Source organism: Cavia porcellus, unplaced genomic scaffold (genome assembly GCF_034190915.1).
Source record: "Cavia porcellus strain 051 isolate PalLab524CR breed Dunkin Hartley unplaced genomic scaffold, mCavPor4.1 scaffold_38, whole genome shotgun sequence".
Classification (NCBI taxonomy): Eukaryota; Metazoa; Chordata; class Mammalia; order Rodentia; family Caviidae; genus Cavia; species Cavia porcellus.
The window spans coordinates 7,002,743-7,015,885 of NW_026947521.1; the positions used below are offsets into that span (position 1 = coordinate 7,002,743).

The window sequence follows — 13,143 nt, forward strand, 5'->3', positions numbered from 1 at the left end:
CGGACATCATGTCTGCCATTCTTCTTTTTCCCCCTTAGTTGTAAACTCTCACTCTAACCCTTAATGCCCAGCTTTTGCCTGCTCTTTGGAACATACACCTGGGTTAAAACAGAGTTGACAATGAAGACAAAAGCTGGCACATGCAATTAGAAGGCAAAATTCCCTTCCATACATCTCTCCTGGACTAAGCATTCAGATCTTTTTACTTTGTCTCAGAGAACAAGAGCTTATAACAAAGTCACAATACACGGGCAACAGAACCATCTCAAAGTACAACTTTTAAAAACGAATATAAGAATGTAATTTTCAAATTTAATTTACAATCACCTCCTTGCGCAAAAAGTGCACAATTACATGTAAGAATTTTAGAGATACCTTTATATTTACTGTTATTCCAGGAGACAGCTCTTCAGGAAATGTTAAAGAAAATGTTTCTCTGCCAGAGAGGCCCAGGACATCTGCACTTTCTCCAGGAAGGAACTGAAGTGGAGCTATGCCAATTTCAATCAAATGGTCTTTGTGTATTTTTTCATAACTTTCAGCCAAAACAGCTTTTACACCCTGCAACAAATGTATAGTTTACTTCCTCTAATCACTTTTTTTTTTGAGACCTGGTCTTGCTATGCAGTTTAGGTTGGCCTTAAACGTGGAACAGTTCTCCTGCTTCAGCCTCCCCAGTGCTGGGCTGACAGGCATGTACCACCATGCCCAGCTTCTAATCACTTCTGAAAGTTGATTGACTGACTGACTGACCAATTTTTGGTACTGGGAATCAAACTTGGGGCCTTGTCAGGCAGGGGCTGTGCTGCTGAGCTATATTGTTGGCTCCTGAAAGTTGCCTTATTGAGCATTTTTAAAGAGAAAAACATGTGTTTTGGATTTTTAATACACTTTTTTTTTTTAATCTAATACTCCATACTGCAGTCAGTGTTGTATAACTCCATACTGCAGTCAGTGTTGTATAAACAACATTTACAGAATCCTTTCATAAGACTTTTCTGGGTTTTTAAAGAATTTCTTATATTGCTCTGTCTCTTCCCCAGTGCCCTGCCCTGGCTATTCCAGGGCTAAGCACTGACCGTGCCCACCATACACAGGAGCTGGCTAAGTGGGGCAGCTGCCTTGTCCTTAAGTGACTCGCACAATCAGTCCAGCATATGTGTTAATCATCAGTTTAAGGGAATACTTGAAGAAAAAGAGGATATAAATCCACAGCCACAAAATGAACAGGATGAGAAAATTCTATTAAATATTTACTAAATAGAAATCAGAACCCACAGAATGATGAACTGAAATTAAAGGATGGTTTCCATAAGTTTTGAGACAATGTGTAACACAGAGTCCAGGAAAGCCCCCATCTCTTACAGCACTGGGGGTTCTGGTTAAAGTCTACACAAAGCAGCGAGACGCTCAGCTCAGCCTCCACTCTAGCACAGTGAAGTGTTCATTCCCTGGAGAGAGTGAGCTAGCTCACAGCTCTCAGCCTGTGATTCTCAACTTTTCTGCTATTGTCTAAGGTGAGACTTTAGACTTTTTCCTTTAATCACTTTATCTTCCTCAGCAATCCCTTCAAACTTTAATTTATGTACTGTGTATTTATTTATATTTTATAAAAAGAGAAAAGCTTCCTTGTACCACCTAATAAAAGTTTTTGTTCCTTGGGGACCATCATGCACACACTACAAAACTGAAGACCACCAGATTGAGAATACCAGATCAGAAGCTAGGACTCAGCTGACACCCCAAGGGCATCTTCTTCCTTCAAGAAACTAAATGACTGGGTTGGGGATTTAGCTCAGCGGCATAAGCGCCTGCCTTGCAAGCAGGCAGTCGTGAGTTCGATCCCCGCTACAGATTAAAAAAAAAAAAAAAAAAAAAAAAAGAAACTAAATGACCTTAAAGCAAATGTAAACATAATGACAAGTGTCTGAAGGGTAAGACAGTTCATCACCCCATTATCTATAGTGAGGCCCTAACTGGCAGTACCCAGTGCACATTCAGATTCTCAATGTCTAACTGAACAGACAGCTAAGAATCACTGCTTCGCAGCTTAATAAGAGTGGATGATTATACAGGGCACAGCCCAAGGCAGAAACACTCTGAAGAGAAGGCCCTATCAGGTCTTATCTGGGGGCAGGAGGTTGAAACCTGGCCCCAAAACTCTGAGTCTCTCAACTCCTCAATGAAGTAAATCAGAGGAAATGAAAAGATTATTTAAGACAGAATCCCTTTTCCATCTATCATATTGACTTTCCTACATAAGGAAAGACTTAGGCTGACTCAAATTCAGAATATTAACATGCAAATAGGTGAGTACAAAATACCATCTAAGATAATCAAAAACAAACTCATTAAGTCAAGGTGCAAATCATAAAAAAATCCAATTAAACTTTGACAGGCTACTACTGATAAAAAGGAGCGTTAAAATGTCTGTTAAGCTTGAAATATATGTTAAGAACACATACCAGTAAATAGGGTCCTTTGGCAGCCCAGTCTCTTGAATTTCCTGAACCATACTTCTTTCCTGCTAGAATAATTAGTGGGATACCTTCTTTCTGATACATCTCTGCAGCTTCAAATACATCTAGCTGTAGATCAAATATATACAAAATTCCTTAATATACGTTTTTAGCCAGTGAGTAATGGCTTGAATACTTTATATACATCCTTACCGTCTGTCCTGATGGAAAATGAATTGTTTTGGGAGCTGGCTTTCCAATGAACTTATTAAAAAGCTTGATGTTTGCAAAAGTGCCTCTTGTCATCACTGCATCATTACCTCTTCGGGCTCCATAAGAGTTGAATTCACGAGGGGTAAGGCTAAAGAAAGTTGTAAAAATCAGTTTCATTCCAGGTGAAAAACGACATAGTGCTACAAATACTCATGGATGCTCTGTTTCTTCTATAATCAACTGTTGGTTAAGCTGAAGCCGAATTTAGGTATCATAATTTCGTATCAGTCAGTTAACAGTCTAATGTCCCTAATTTTTCCATTCTTTTTACTGGAGGGGGGGGGTGATCTTTAGGGATGAATCTAGAATCTTCACACTGAGCTATGGCCCCGGCTCTTTACAAATCTTTTGAGACAGAATCTCAATAAGTTGCTGAGTTGCCCAGGCTGGGCTTGAACTTGTACTCTACTGCCTCAGTCTTCCAGAGTGCTGAGCTTACAGGTGAGTGGTGCCATGTCCAGCTAGGGCATTTGGTTTAGTTTTGTCTATGATAAATTATGTTGACTGTATTCTCATGTTATCTTTCAATAGGTCTGTGTTCTTACTTATTGTAAACTGGATACCAGATTGGTAAGTAGGTTTTTACACTTTTGGCAACAATGCTTGACAGTTGTATACATTTTCACTGGGAGGCACATGACATATAACTGTCTCCCTGGAATCTCTGCAGTGAATGCTTACCACTGTCTAGATTATTTCATAAGAAAATGTTGTGATACTCTTATTTCTATCATACGTCTTAATTTTTTGGCTGGAAAAAATTTTTTTTGAGACAGAATCTCACTGTACAGTGCAGGCTGGCTTTGAACTCACTTATGTAGTCCAGGGTGACCTCAAACTCATGGCGAATCTCCTGCCTCAGCCTCCCAAGTGGGAGTACAGGCACATACCACCACCCTTAGCTGGAAAACTTCTATAAAGACAAACTTTCCTTTATGAGTGATTTGGTTAAACTGACCTACATACCATATAAGAAAAGCTCGTTACAGATTTGATTTGCCTGCCAAATTTCAAAATAATGTACAGTCTCCCTATCATTTTGGAAAGGTTCCTAATACAGTAACTTCTGCTTTTTTTCCTTTCAGTATCAAATGAACACTGGATGTAAACATATCTACCTTCCAGACAGTGCTTAGTGGTACCCAATGGCTCCACTAATTTTGGCCTAAGGTACTCGAATTACTTCCCAGTCCTAGATCTAGAATCAACCGTTTCTCCAAGCAGCGCTGGTAGTCTACACTGGAAATGATATTCAGGAACCACCCCTCAGTGCTAAGGATGTTCATTACCATAGGGTTATATATATCAGTGAAACAATGAAACAGTCAATAACTTATTTTAACAGTCTCTAATTTAGTCTTTGGGCAGAGGCAACAAAATAAAGCTGTACAATCAAACTTTCTTTAGGTCAGAAGTGGTGGGGATTTGGGTATCTTTATTTTTAGAAAATTCTATCTGATAATTATTGGACTAAATGTGCTTGAGAAATCACAATAAACATAAAAATTGTGCATCTGAGAGAAGTGGTGACTGGTTTTCTTTTGTGGGAATTATGTCACAACTGTGACCAAGATACAACCCATCACCAAAAAGTATTGGAAGAAAATTTTATTTTTTAAACACCTTATAATAAAAGTTACTATATTATTATATATAAACCAAATTCTATATTTGGTTTATATTCTATAACCATAATTTTATAAGATATTTTTAATGAAAAATTCAATCATTTGAATTGCTCAAGTATCCAAAAGCTAATCAACGCAAATTCTGTCTTCAGTGTCTCTTTATCAAAACAGTTCAACAGAACACAGAAATGAAACAAAATCTCTTTTAGATTTATGCCTCTTGAAATAAAAATCAACATGTCTTATATACCTGTAATTCATGCCCAATATAAAAATTATATACTGTAAATATTTACAAATACAAATAAATTTCAGTTGACAAAAAAAAAAAAAAAAAAAAAAAGCAGCAGTTGACTTTTGATATGTATCAACTACGGTCTTTCAAGTGAGCATTTTATAGCCCATAACATACACATTTACTATACTCCAAGAATTAGAAGCTAGTTATTAGAATGCAGTGAGTGACTGGACTTCATTTAGTGTATCAAAGAAAGCTGACTTTTCAACAGTGTAGCACTTAAAAGAGTAACCTTGTCTCTAACCACTTGTTTGTACAGACTGTAAGACTCAACATAAAATAGCAACATCAGTTTCTAAAATTGTAAGACAAGACTAATGTTACAGGCACTCTTGCTCTGATTCAAGCCAAAAGTAGACACTCCTCATTTGAGGACCCAGTTCTGTTCCTCCAACTAGGCTGAAATTGAATTGATTGAAAAATATAATTGAATACAGTATGCACATTACAATATTCAGAACTAAGGAAACTCCAACTCGATGACTTTGCTTTTATTACATACCTCTTTCAGGCAGTACCATAATGTATAACAGAACTATTAATGTATAAACTATAGTAATGTACTATACAATATAATGAGCAAAAATGACTGTACTACGTTAACAAGGTACACTAAACAGAAAAAGATATTAAGGCTCTATAAGCAAAATGTACAGAATTGTACAAGGAATATCTGTACACTAATAATCAGACATCTAGAACAGCATTTATTTACTGGATAAAGCAACATGGCTCTTAATTAGATAGAAGGTAAAGCAAGATTGCCTCCAAACCACTTATACGCACCCTCTGTTTGTCAAATACTTGGCTGCAGCACTACTCCTAGCAATGCTTCCAGCAGGCGATATGTGATCTGTAGTAATGGAATCTCCCAAATGCAGCAAGACATGGGCATTTTCAATGGGCTGGAGTGCAACTGGCTCTTTGGTCTGCAAAGTAAAGCTCAAAGCATTTAATTCTTCACAAGTTTTTTCAGTCTACAATGATCTTGTAAGAACAAACATTAAAACGACTTACAAGTTTATCAAAAAACGAAGGACATCTGATGTAAGTAGATTTTAAATCCCATGGAAACAAAACTGAGTCTGGTGCTTCTAAGGAATCCCACCATTTATTTCCAACCTGCAAATAATGGTTTAAAAGAATGAGAAGGAGGCTTATGAAAAGACTAGAAAAGAGGGACCAGGAATTCAGCTAAGCGCCTGCTGGCAAGTGCAAAGTCATGAGTTCAATCCTTGGTACCAAAAACAAAACAAAACAAAAAGACTAGAAAAGAAAAAGACACATCCATTTATAAAGGTAACCCTAAAATGGTTCATTTTATAAAACAGTGATTTTTTGGGGGGGAGGGGGGGACAGAATAACAAAAGTGTCCAAGTAAATTGTAGCTCACCAGATCTTCAGGAACACTCTTAAGTTTCAATATAAACTGAACACAGACTTCTTTAGAGTCAAAACAGACAAACAAACACATATACAAAACAAAAAAAACCTCCACAGGGCCGGGGCTATAGCTTAGCAGCATATAAGCACCTGCCTGGCAAGTCAAGTGCAAGGTCCTGAGTTCAATTCCTGATGCCAAAAAAGGTCAAAAAACAAAAAACCCCACAAACCACAAAAACAAAACAAAATACAAAGCCAGAGCATGCTAACAGAGATCTCTATATATGTTGTGTGAATGTATGTGTGAGGCAGGCTAGTGATCTTCATGAATGTCACCATAAAGAAAAATCTTCATTTTTTTCAATATATTTGTCTCTTATCATTGCCTATAAACTACACCCCAAATTTTATTGCTTTCTCAACCATTTCCACTGCTACTAGCCTGATCTATTCTATCAAACCCTCTCATGCTTGAGACCTCTTCACTAGGCCTTTCTAATCCCACCCTTTACTGCTCCCCCAGCATCCTGAATACAGACTTAGAATGATCTTTCCATCACTCCCCTTCTCGCCTGACACAGGGGATATTCCTAGGCATCTGGACCTCCAACTTCCACCCAGTGTCCCACACACTGCTGATTCTGAGTGACACCACATCCATGAAGACTCCCTCTTGACAACCTGAGAGCCCGTTCCCTTCTCCTAGAGCCTTTCACTCTGCTCAAGAACACGGTTGACCCCTCTGCTTCCTTCAAAATCATGCTCAATGGTTTCTCTTCAACCTATTACAATCTGCTTTCAAAATTTTGCACAATTAACCCTTTTTATCAAAATTTACTTTTTCTATAAATCTTACTTTTTTTTTGGTACTGGAGACTGAACTCAAAACTTCACACTTGCCAGGCAGGCACTTGTGGCACTGAGCTAAACCTCTGGTGATCTTACAACTTTTAACAAAATGTATAATTAACCTAATTATTTTCTTTATAAGTCACTGTCTGTTTCTCCCCATGAGAATTTTGTGTTTTGTTCACTAATGTGTATTGTGTATCAAATATCTAGATGAGCTAGGCAGGCCCACAATCCCAGCACTCTAGGAAGCTGAGGCAGAAGAATCAAGTTCAAGCCCTGCCTGGACAACCCAGTGAAACCCTGTCTCAATATAGAAAATTAAGAGCCATGGATGTTGTGTAGTGTGAAGGGCCTGGGTTTAATCCTCAGCACCCAAAATAAAAACAAAGCAACAAACAAACAAAGCAGGAAGCATCTAGAAAGCACCTTGTTCATGGCGTCAGCAAAGATTTGTCAAGTGACTGTTTTTTCTACCATCACATTTGTATTTTTAAAAATAGAAGTCTGTATATGTGTATTACTTATATGTGCATAACAATCTCTCTAAAAAGTTGCTTAAAAAAGTATTACAGGTTATTACAGAAAACCAAAGGGATAGTTAGGGAAATCAGTGAAAGCAGAATGTCACTGTCTGCCTGTTTCTTCTGAATTCTGAGCCATGTGAATTGGAGTGACAGCCAGCATAGTTTCTATAAACTGTGCTCACTCAGGATGCAACTAAAAGTGGCGGCTATGCATTTCCAGTAAGTAAATAGAACTGATTCCAGTAACTAGCCCATTCTCTTTGTAATTAGCAATTCCAGATACAAACTATCACTCATTAAACATTGTGTATTTAAATTAATGTAACTTAAATTTTTTGTTCTATTCAGAAAGCAAGATGCATGAAATATACTGCAGCTTTATGAAAGAAACAAAGAAAAAGGAGAGGAAAAGAAGATTCTTACTTCTATCTTCTCCTTTAGTGTTTTAAACATGGACAATACAACATGTTCTTCCTCTATCTGATGAACTTCTTCTCTACTGGGCCAAATATCATGCAGGTAAATGTTCTTGCCAGTAGGATCAGTACCTGAGTTAAAAGATATTAATGTGGTACTCAGTAAATAAATGATTCAACAACTGGGCACTTCAGGTTTAAGCAGCTGGGAGAATAATCTGTAGCACATTTTATATTTTTCAGATATGCATAAGAGCCAATAATTATGCATGACCATAAATTACTATAGTATAAATTTAATATGGATCGTTTCTGAAACATGTAAAAAGTAACTTCTAGGAGGAAAAGTGCACATATGCATGTGTGTGCAGACGTACGCACGCACACACACACAGAGGAAAACATACCTAAAGGTTCTGTCTGGAAATCTATGTTCACTGTGCCTGCTATGGCATAAGCCACCACTAAGGGTGGAGAGGCAAGATAATTGGCACGAACACAATCACAAAGACGACCTTCAAAATTTTTGTTTCCAGATAAAACTCCACAGGTAACCAAATCACCCTGAAAAAATATAACCACACAAACAAGTACATTCAATTCTAGACAATCATATAAAAACAATCTTATATATTATAGTTTTGAAGGCACGGCAACCAAAAAATGTATCACTATAAATCCTACAAAGAAATTTTTTAAAAATCCTTGTATTACCAAGAACATAATAAAAATCGAGAAATGAAGCCTAGCATAGTGGCAAACATCTGGAATCCTAGCACTCTGGGAGAATGAGGCAGGAGGACCAGCAAGTTCCAGATAAGCCTGTAAAACTTAATAATTTAGTAGCAGTTTAGTAAGACTTTAGTAAAACTCTTTCACAGAGATAAAAAGGTAAAAAAGACTGGAAAAATATAGCTCAGTACCACCGTAAGTAAGTAAATAAATACCCAAATTACAAAAAAAAATTTCTGGAATCCTTTTAAAATTCACAACTTACTCTTCCAAAGAGGTGTAGAAACAACAGAAATATAAGCACATCAATAGATTTTCTATAATTTAGTAACAGAATGATTAAGAAAACCTATTTGGATGTCTTGCCAGTCTGCACATTTTACCTGTTTTACTGCATTTAAAACTGCTTCTGATAAGGGTGCCGTATTGCCCACACATGTTGAACATCCATAGCCAACGATTTCAAATCTGCATTTCAAAACATGAAGTGTGACTGGAGAGCACATCGCATTTGTAAAAAAGACAACAAGGCTTATCTTGCATTTCTACCTCTAGTAGTAATTATGATACATGGAACAATCCTTACCAACACATGAATTCTACACTATTTTAAACAAGCAAGCTGCTTATGGGCATGGTCCCTGTGCTGAATGCAAACTTGTAAGAAGCCATGATAGTTCATGCTCTCCCTTAAGTCAATAGCACCTGTCACACTACACAAGAAAATTCAAGTACCACCTGCTGGCAATGTAGCATAATTTTCTTTTAAACTGCACTGTACTTCTATCCTAAGTTTGCTGAAACTATAAAATATTAAGGTGACCTGGTTGTAACAATTTTACCAAAGACCCAAAGAGACAACCAGGTCCTCTGATAGGAGTAAATCTTTCAATCTACAGTGAAACCATCCCAAGAAAAATCCCTGACAGCAATTCCACAGTGGTTTAACTTAGGATTAGCTCACAAGCATAATTCCCTAAATCACTTTTAGTTATTGCTCTAAAAGCAGAAAGTCTAGAATTTATTTAAGAAAAAGTACAAAAGTACAATTATATAAAATTTATATAAGCAAAATGTTTCAAAATATATACTCAAAATACAACTAGCATCAATTTTATTCTGATCACCTAAGAAATGGAAAAATCATTTTCTCTGACACTCGGAGAGTGCAACCAAGGGGTCAGAGAACCAATAACCTCACAAACCTTCAGTGAAAACAATCCATGTGGTTACTAAATGCAAGCTATGAGATTTTATTCTTTTTTGAACTGCACATCATTTGAAGGAATCCTATTACTAGCACCACCACTCTTTTTGTCCTTGCATTAGCATGTCTGTCTTTCTACCTCAGTGCCCCCAGACCAGAGATCACCTGGTGCTCTGCATTTAAGGAGTCTCATGGTGCCTTACTGTCTAGCTGTGCCTGAGAAATGTCTGCTTGAAAGCAGTCTCAGAGACCGTGGCAATGACAAGGTACTGAGTGTAGAAGCAGAGCATATTTTTCTTTCCATCTGCTTTACGTATATGAAAGGCCGTGCTCCAAAATCAATACAAATACTGGTAGCTGTCACTTACCCGAGCTTGCTAAGATATGGCAACACTCCACTTGAGCTGAGGTAATGAGTGACCATCCCGCTGCCTGGAGATAAACTTGTTCTTATGTAAGGTTTAACACACAGACCAGCTTCAACAGCCTTCTTGGCTAAAAGACCTGCACAGGGAACAAATGAGTTCCTTTCTTTATGGCAATATATCTTTCTCTTTTTCACATTAGAGCAGGAAGGGAGACTAGAGTCCAAAAGCGAACATTCCTAATCTTACCATCATTATTCTGTCCATTCTACCAATTTACTTCATTTAAAATACATCAAAATTTGTGACAGAGAACACAGTCTCTGGTATTACATATTTGTAACACCAGCTACTTGGCAGACTGAGGCAGGAAGACAGCAAGTTCAAGGCCAGCCTGAACAACTTAATGAGACCTATCTCAAAATTTTAAGACAATGAAAAAAAAAAAAAGAAAAGTAGGATTAGCAACATGGCTCATTGTAGAGCACTTGCCTAGCCTGTTTTGAGGCCCTGGGTTTTAATCCCCAATAAGCCAAAAAAGGGAGCAGACATACTTGCCATCAGGCTGTAAATTATTAAGGCACAAGCTAGTGACTTGCATATAAAAAAAGGATGAATCCATAATAGTAAGTCCCATAATAATAAACTAAGGGACATGGAACATTTACTGTATGTTTTTATGCAACAAAAGAACTTTTTTTAAGATCCAGATGAACTGATTGCACTCATAGTTCTTGTAGATAATCTTTTGCTTCTTTTATAATTCTCTGGGACTCTACCACAATGTGATGGCAAATGTCTAGAAAATTAAATACCTGCTAATTCACAATATTTCTAACAGAAGAAAAACACAACCTAAAATTATTAGGTGTGTGAGATACAGTTAATTTAGGATAAAAAAGCCTGGCCACAGGCCATGGCTCACCTGCAGCGAGCATGACGGATGGATTACAGTTATTGGTACAGCTGATGACCGCAGCGATGACCACGGACCCGTGAGTCAGCTGGTATTCTCGTCCTTCATAATGGATGGAGATGGTGTCACTTTGTTTTTCAGCTGCAATTTGAAATCCTTTAAATCCAACCTATGAAAATTTGCACATAAACATAAGTAAATATTATAGATTGGTATAGAAAAGACTGGTAGAAAACACAGAAACTACCTGATGATGTAACACTCACAGTTCTGTTTGTGACACTCAATTCCATAACACTAAGTGGTTCTAACTCTTCTGAAGCCTGACTTTAGCAGCCTTCACAGGTGCTGGCATCCACAAACTAAGCTTCTATCTACCCTGTGAACCCAACCATCCAAACCCATACGCCTATTTAGCTCCACTGTTCTCTACTCATTCCTGTTCAAAATGATTCTCAAGAGACAGTAAAAATTGGCTGTTCTGAAGATTTTTTGGAAACTATCATGTGTGCATGCAGTAAGATGAGACTAGACCAGCTGCAGTAACTCTGTGGGGAAGCTGGGTGATGGGCACATATCAATTCACTGTATGATTTTATTTCTGTAGAAATTTAACATTTCCCAAATGAAAGTCAAAAAATGATAAAAAGGCTCTGAAAAGCCAGAGCCTACTTCTCACAATAGAGCAGACAAAGTGACAAAATTTAAGCCATGATTCTAGGACAGAAAACACAAACCTCTAAAATCAAAGGGGTCACTTGTTAAGACAATTTCATTTTATCAGAGGTAAGAGCAATTAATTACACACAGTATAGAGATTTTTCTCTGCTCTGGAAAGTTGCCACATCTGGTACAGCATTCTACACAACCCTTTTCAGGATACATACTCATCACCTATGCTGTCTAATCAGGTGCCACAGCCACATACGCCTGTTCAGGGCTTGAAATAATATGAATGGGACTAAAAAAATGTTGAACTCTTGTTTAAGTTTTAATTTAAACAAAAACAGTCCACCTCTGATCCTGTTTGGAGTGGGAATCAGCTCTCCACATGACTGACACATCAGGCAGAAGGCAAAGGGGGGTTTGCCAGTGTGTCCCATAATATGAAGCACAGCAGCAGCTGAGGCAGTAGCAGACACCTACGGTCCCAGCTAGGGCAGTTGTGGCATAGTTCAAGACCAGCTGGAGATATATGGTGAGCCCTCAGGTTAAAAAACAAGAAAGTCAGTCAGTCATGGTAATGTATGCCAACACGCTAGCCAGGGTTCCATACTGGAGTTCAAAGTCAGCCTGAACTATACACCAAGACCCTCTTCCACAAACACCAAACCAAACCAAAAGACGCAGGTCAGCTACAGGTTAATCCTATAAACTTGTCATTCTTTACTACGGAGTACAAAGCCTGACAACACATAAAAGTGACAATGAAGTAAGTTACCTTTTCACTTAAGCAAGCCTGGAAATCATTTTTCATATCTGTCACAGCAACTCTATCCTGGGGTCTCTTGGGACCACTGACAGAGGGAATTATTGAACTCAGATTAATCTGGATCACCTAAGACAACCAAAAAAGGAAACAGAAACTGAGACCTGAAGTACAAATTCCAATTTAAGTATTGTTTTGTGAAGCAGAGTAAGTATACTTACTTTTATTTAAATGTAATATTTTAATAATGAAACCTCCCCCTAGAACTATTTTTTGTGTTTGACCTTTAAAAAAAAAAATACAGACACAGTTGAAATTTTTTACTTTTATTTATTTTATTTATTTTTTGGTACCGGAGATTGAACTCATGACCATGTACTTGGAAGGCAAGCACTTATGCCACTGAGGTAAATCCCTGGCCCCTGTGTTTGATCTTGAACTACTTTGAAATGAGCCCACTTAAAGTTTTGAAACAAAAATGAACAATTTACTAAAAGCAAGAATCACAGATCAGTATATAATCAAACTTCTACAATGTGAACTGTATGATGGGTATAAAGTTTGTTCCAAGCATGGTGGCACATGCCTGTAATCCCAGTTGCTCAGGAGGTTTGTAAGTGTGAGGCCAGATTGGGCAACTTAGCAAGATCTTGGCTTTAAA

At 37.6% G+C, this 13,143-nt stretch overlaps 1 protein-coding gene across 1 annotated transcript in view; it reads right to left on the reverse strand.

Moving 5' to 3' along the window:
- Ireb2 (iron responsive element binding protein 2) overlaps window positions 1–13,143 on the reverse strand; it is a 45,765-nt gene that overhangs the window by 3,120 nt on the left and 29,502 nt on the right. The window contains exons 11-21 of the mRNA XM_063243585.1: window positions 12,495–12,611; window positions 11,063–11,222; window positions 10,141–10,276; window positions 8,949–9,033; window positions 8,241–8,397; window positions 7,841–7,965; window positions 5,676–5,780; window positions 5,445–5,587; window positions 2,673–2,820; window positions 2,466–2,588; window positions 376–561 (exon numbers count right to left, since the gene is read on the reverse strand). Coding sequence (XP_063099655.1) covers window positions 376–561; window positions 2,466–2,588; window positions 2,673–2,820; window positions 5,445–5,587; window positions 5,676–5,780; window positions 7,841–7,965; window positions 8,241–8,397; window positions 8,949–9,033; window positions 10,141–10,276; window positions 11,063–11,222; window positions 12,495–12,611 — 1,485 coding nt within the window. The remainder of the gene's footprint in view (window positions 1–375; window positions 562–2,465; window positions 2,589–2,672; window positions 2,821–5,444; window positions 5,588–5,675; window positions 5,781–7,840; window positions 7,966–8,240; window positions 8,398–8,948; window positions 9,034–10,140; window positions 10,277–11,062; window positions 11,223–12,494; window positions 12,612–13,143) is intronic.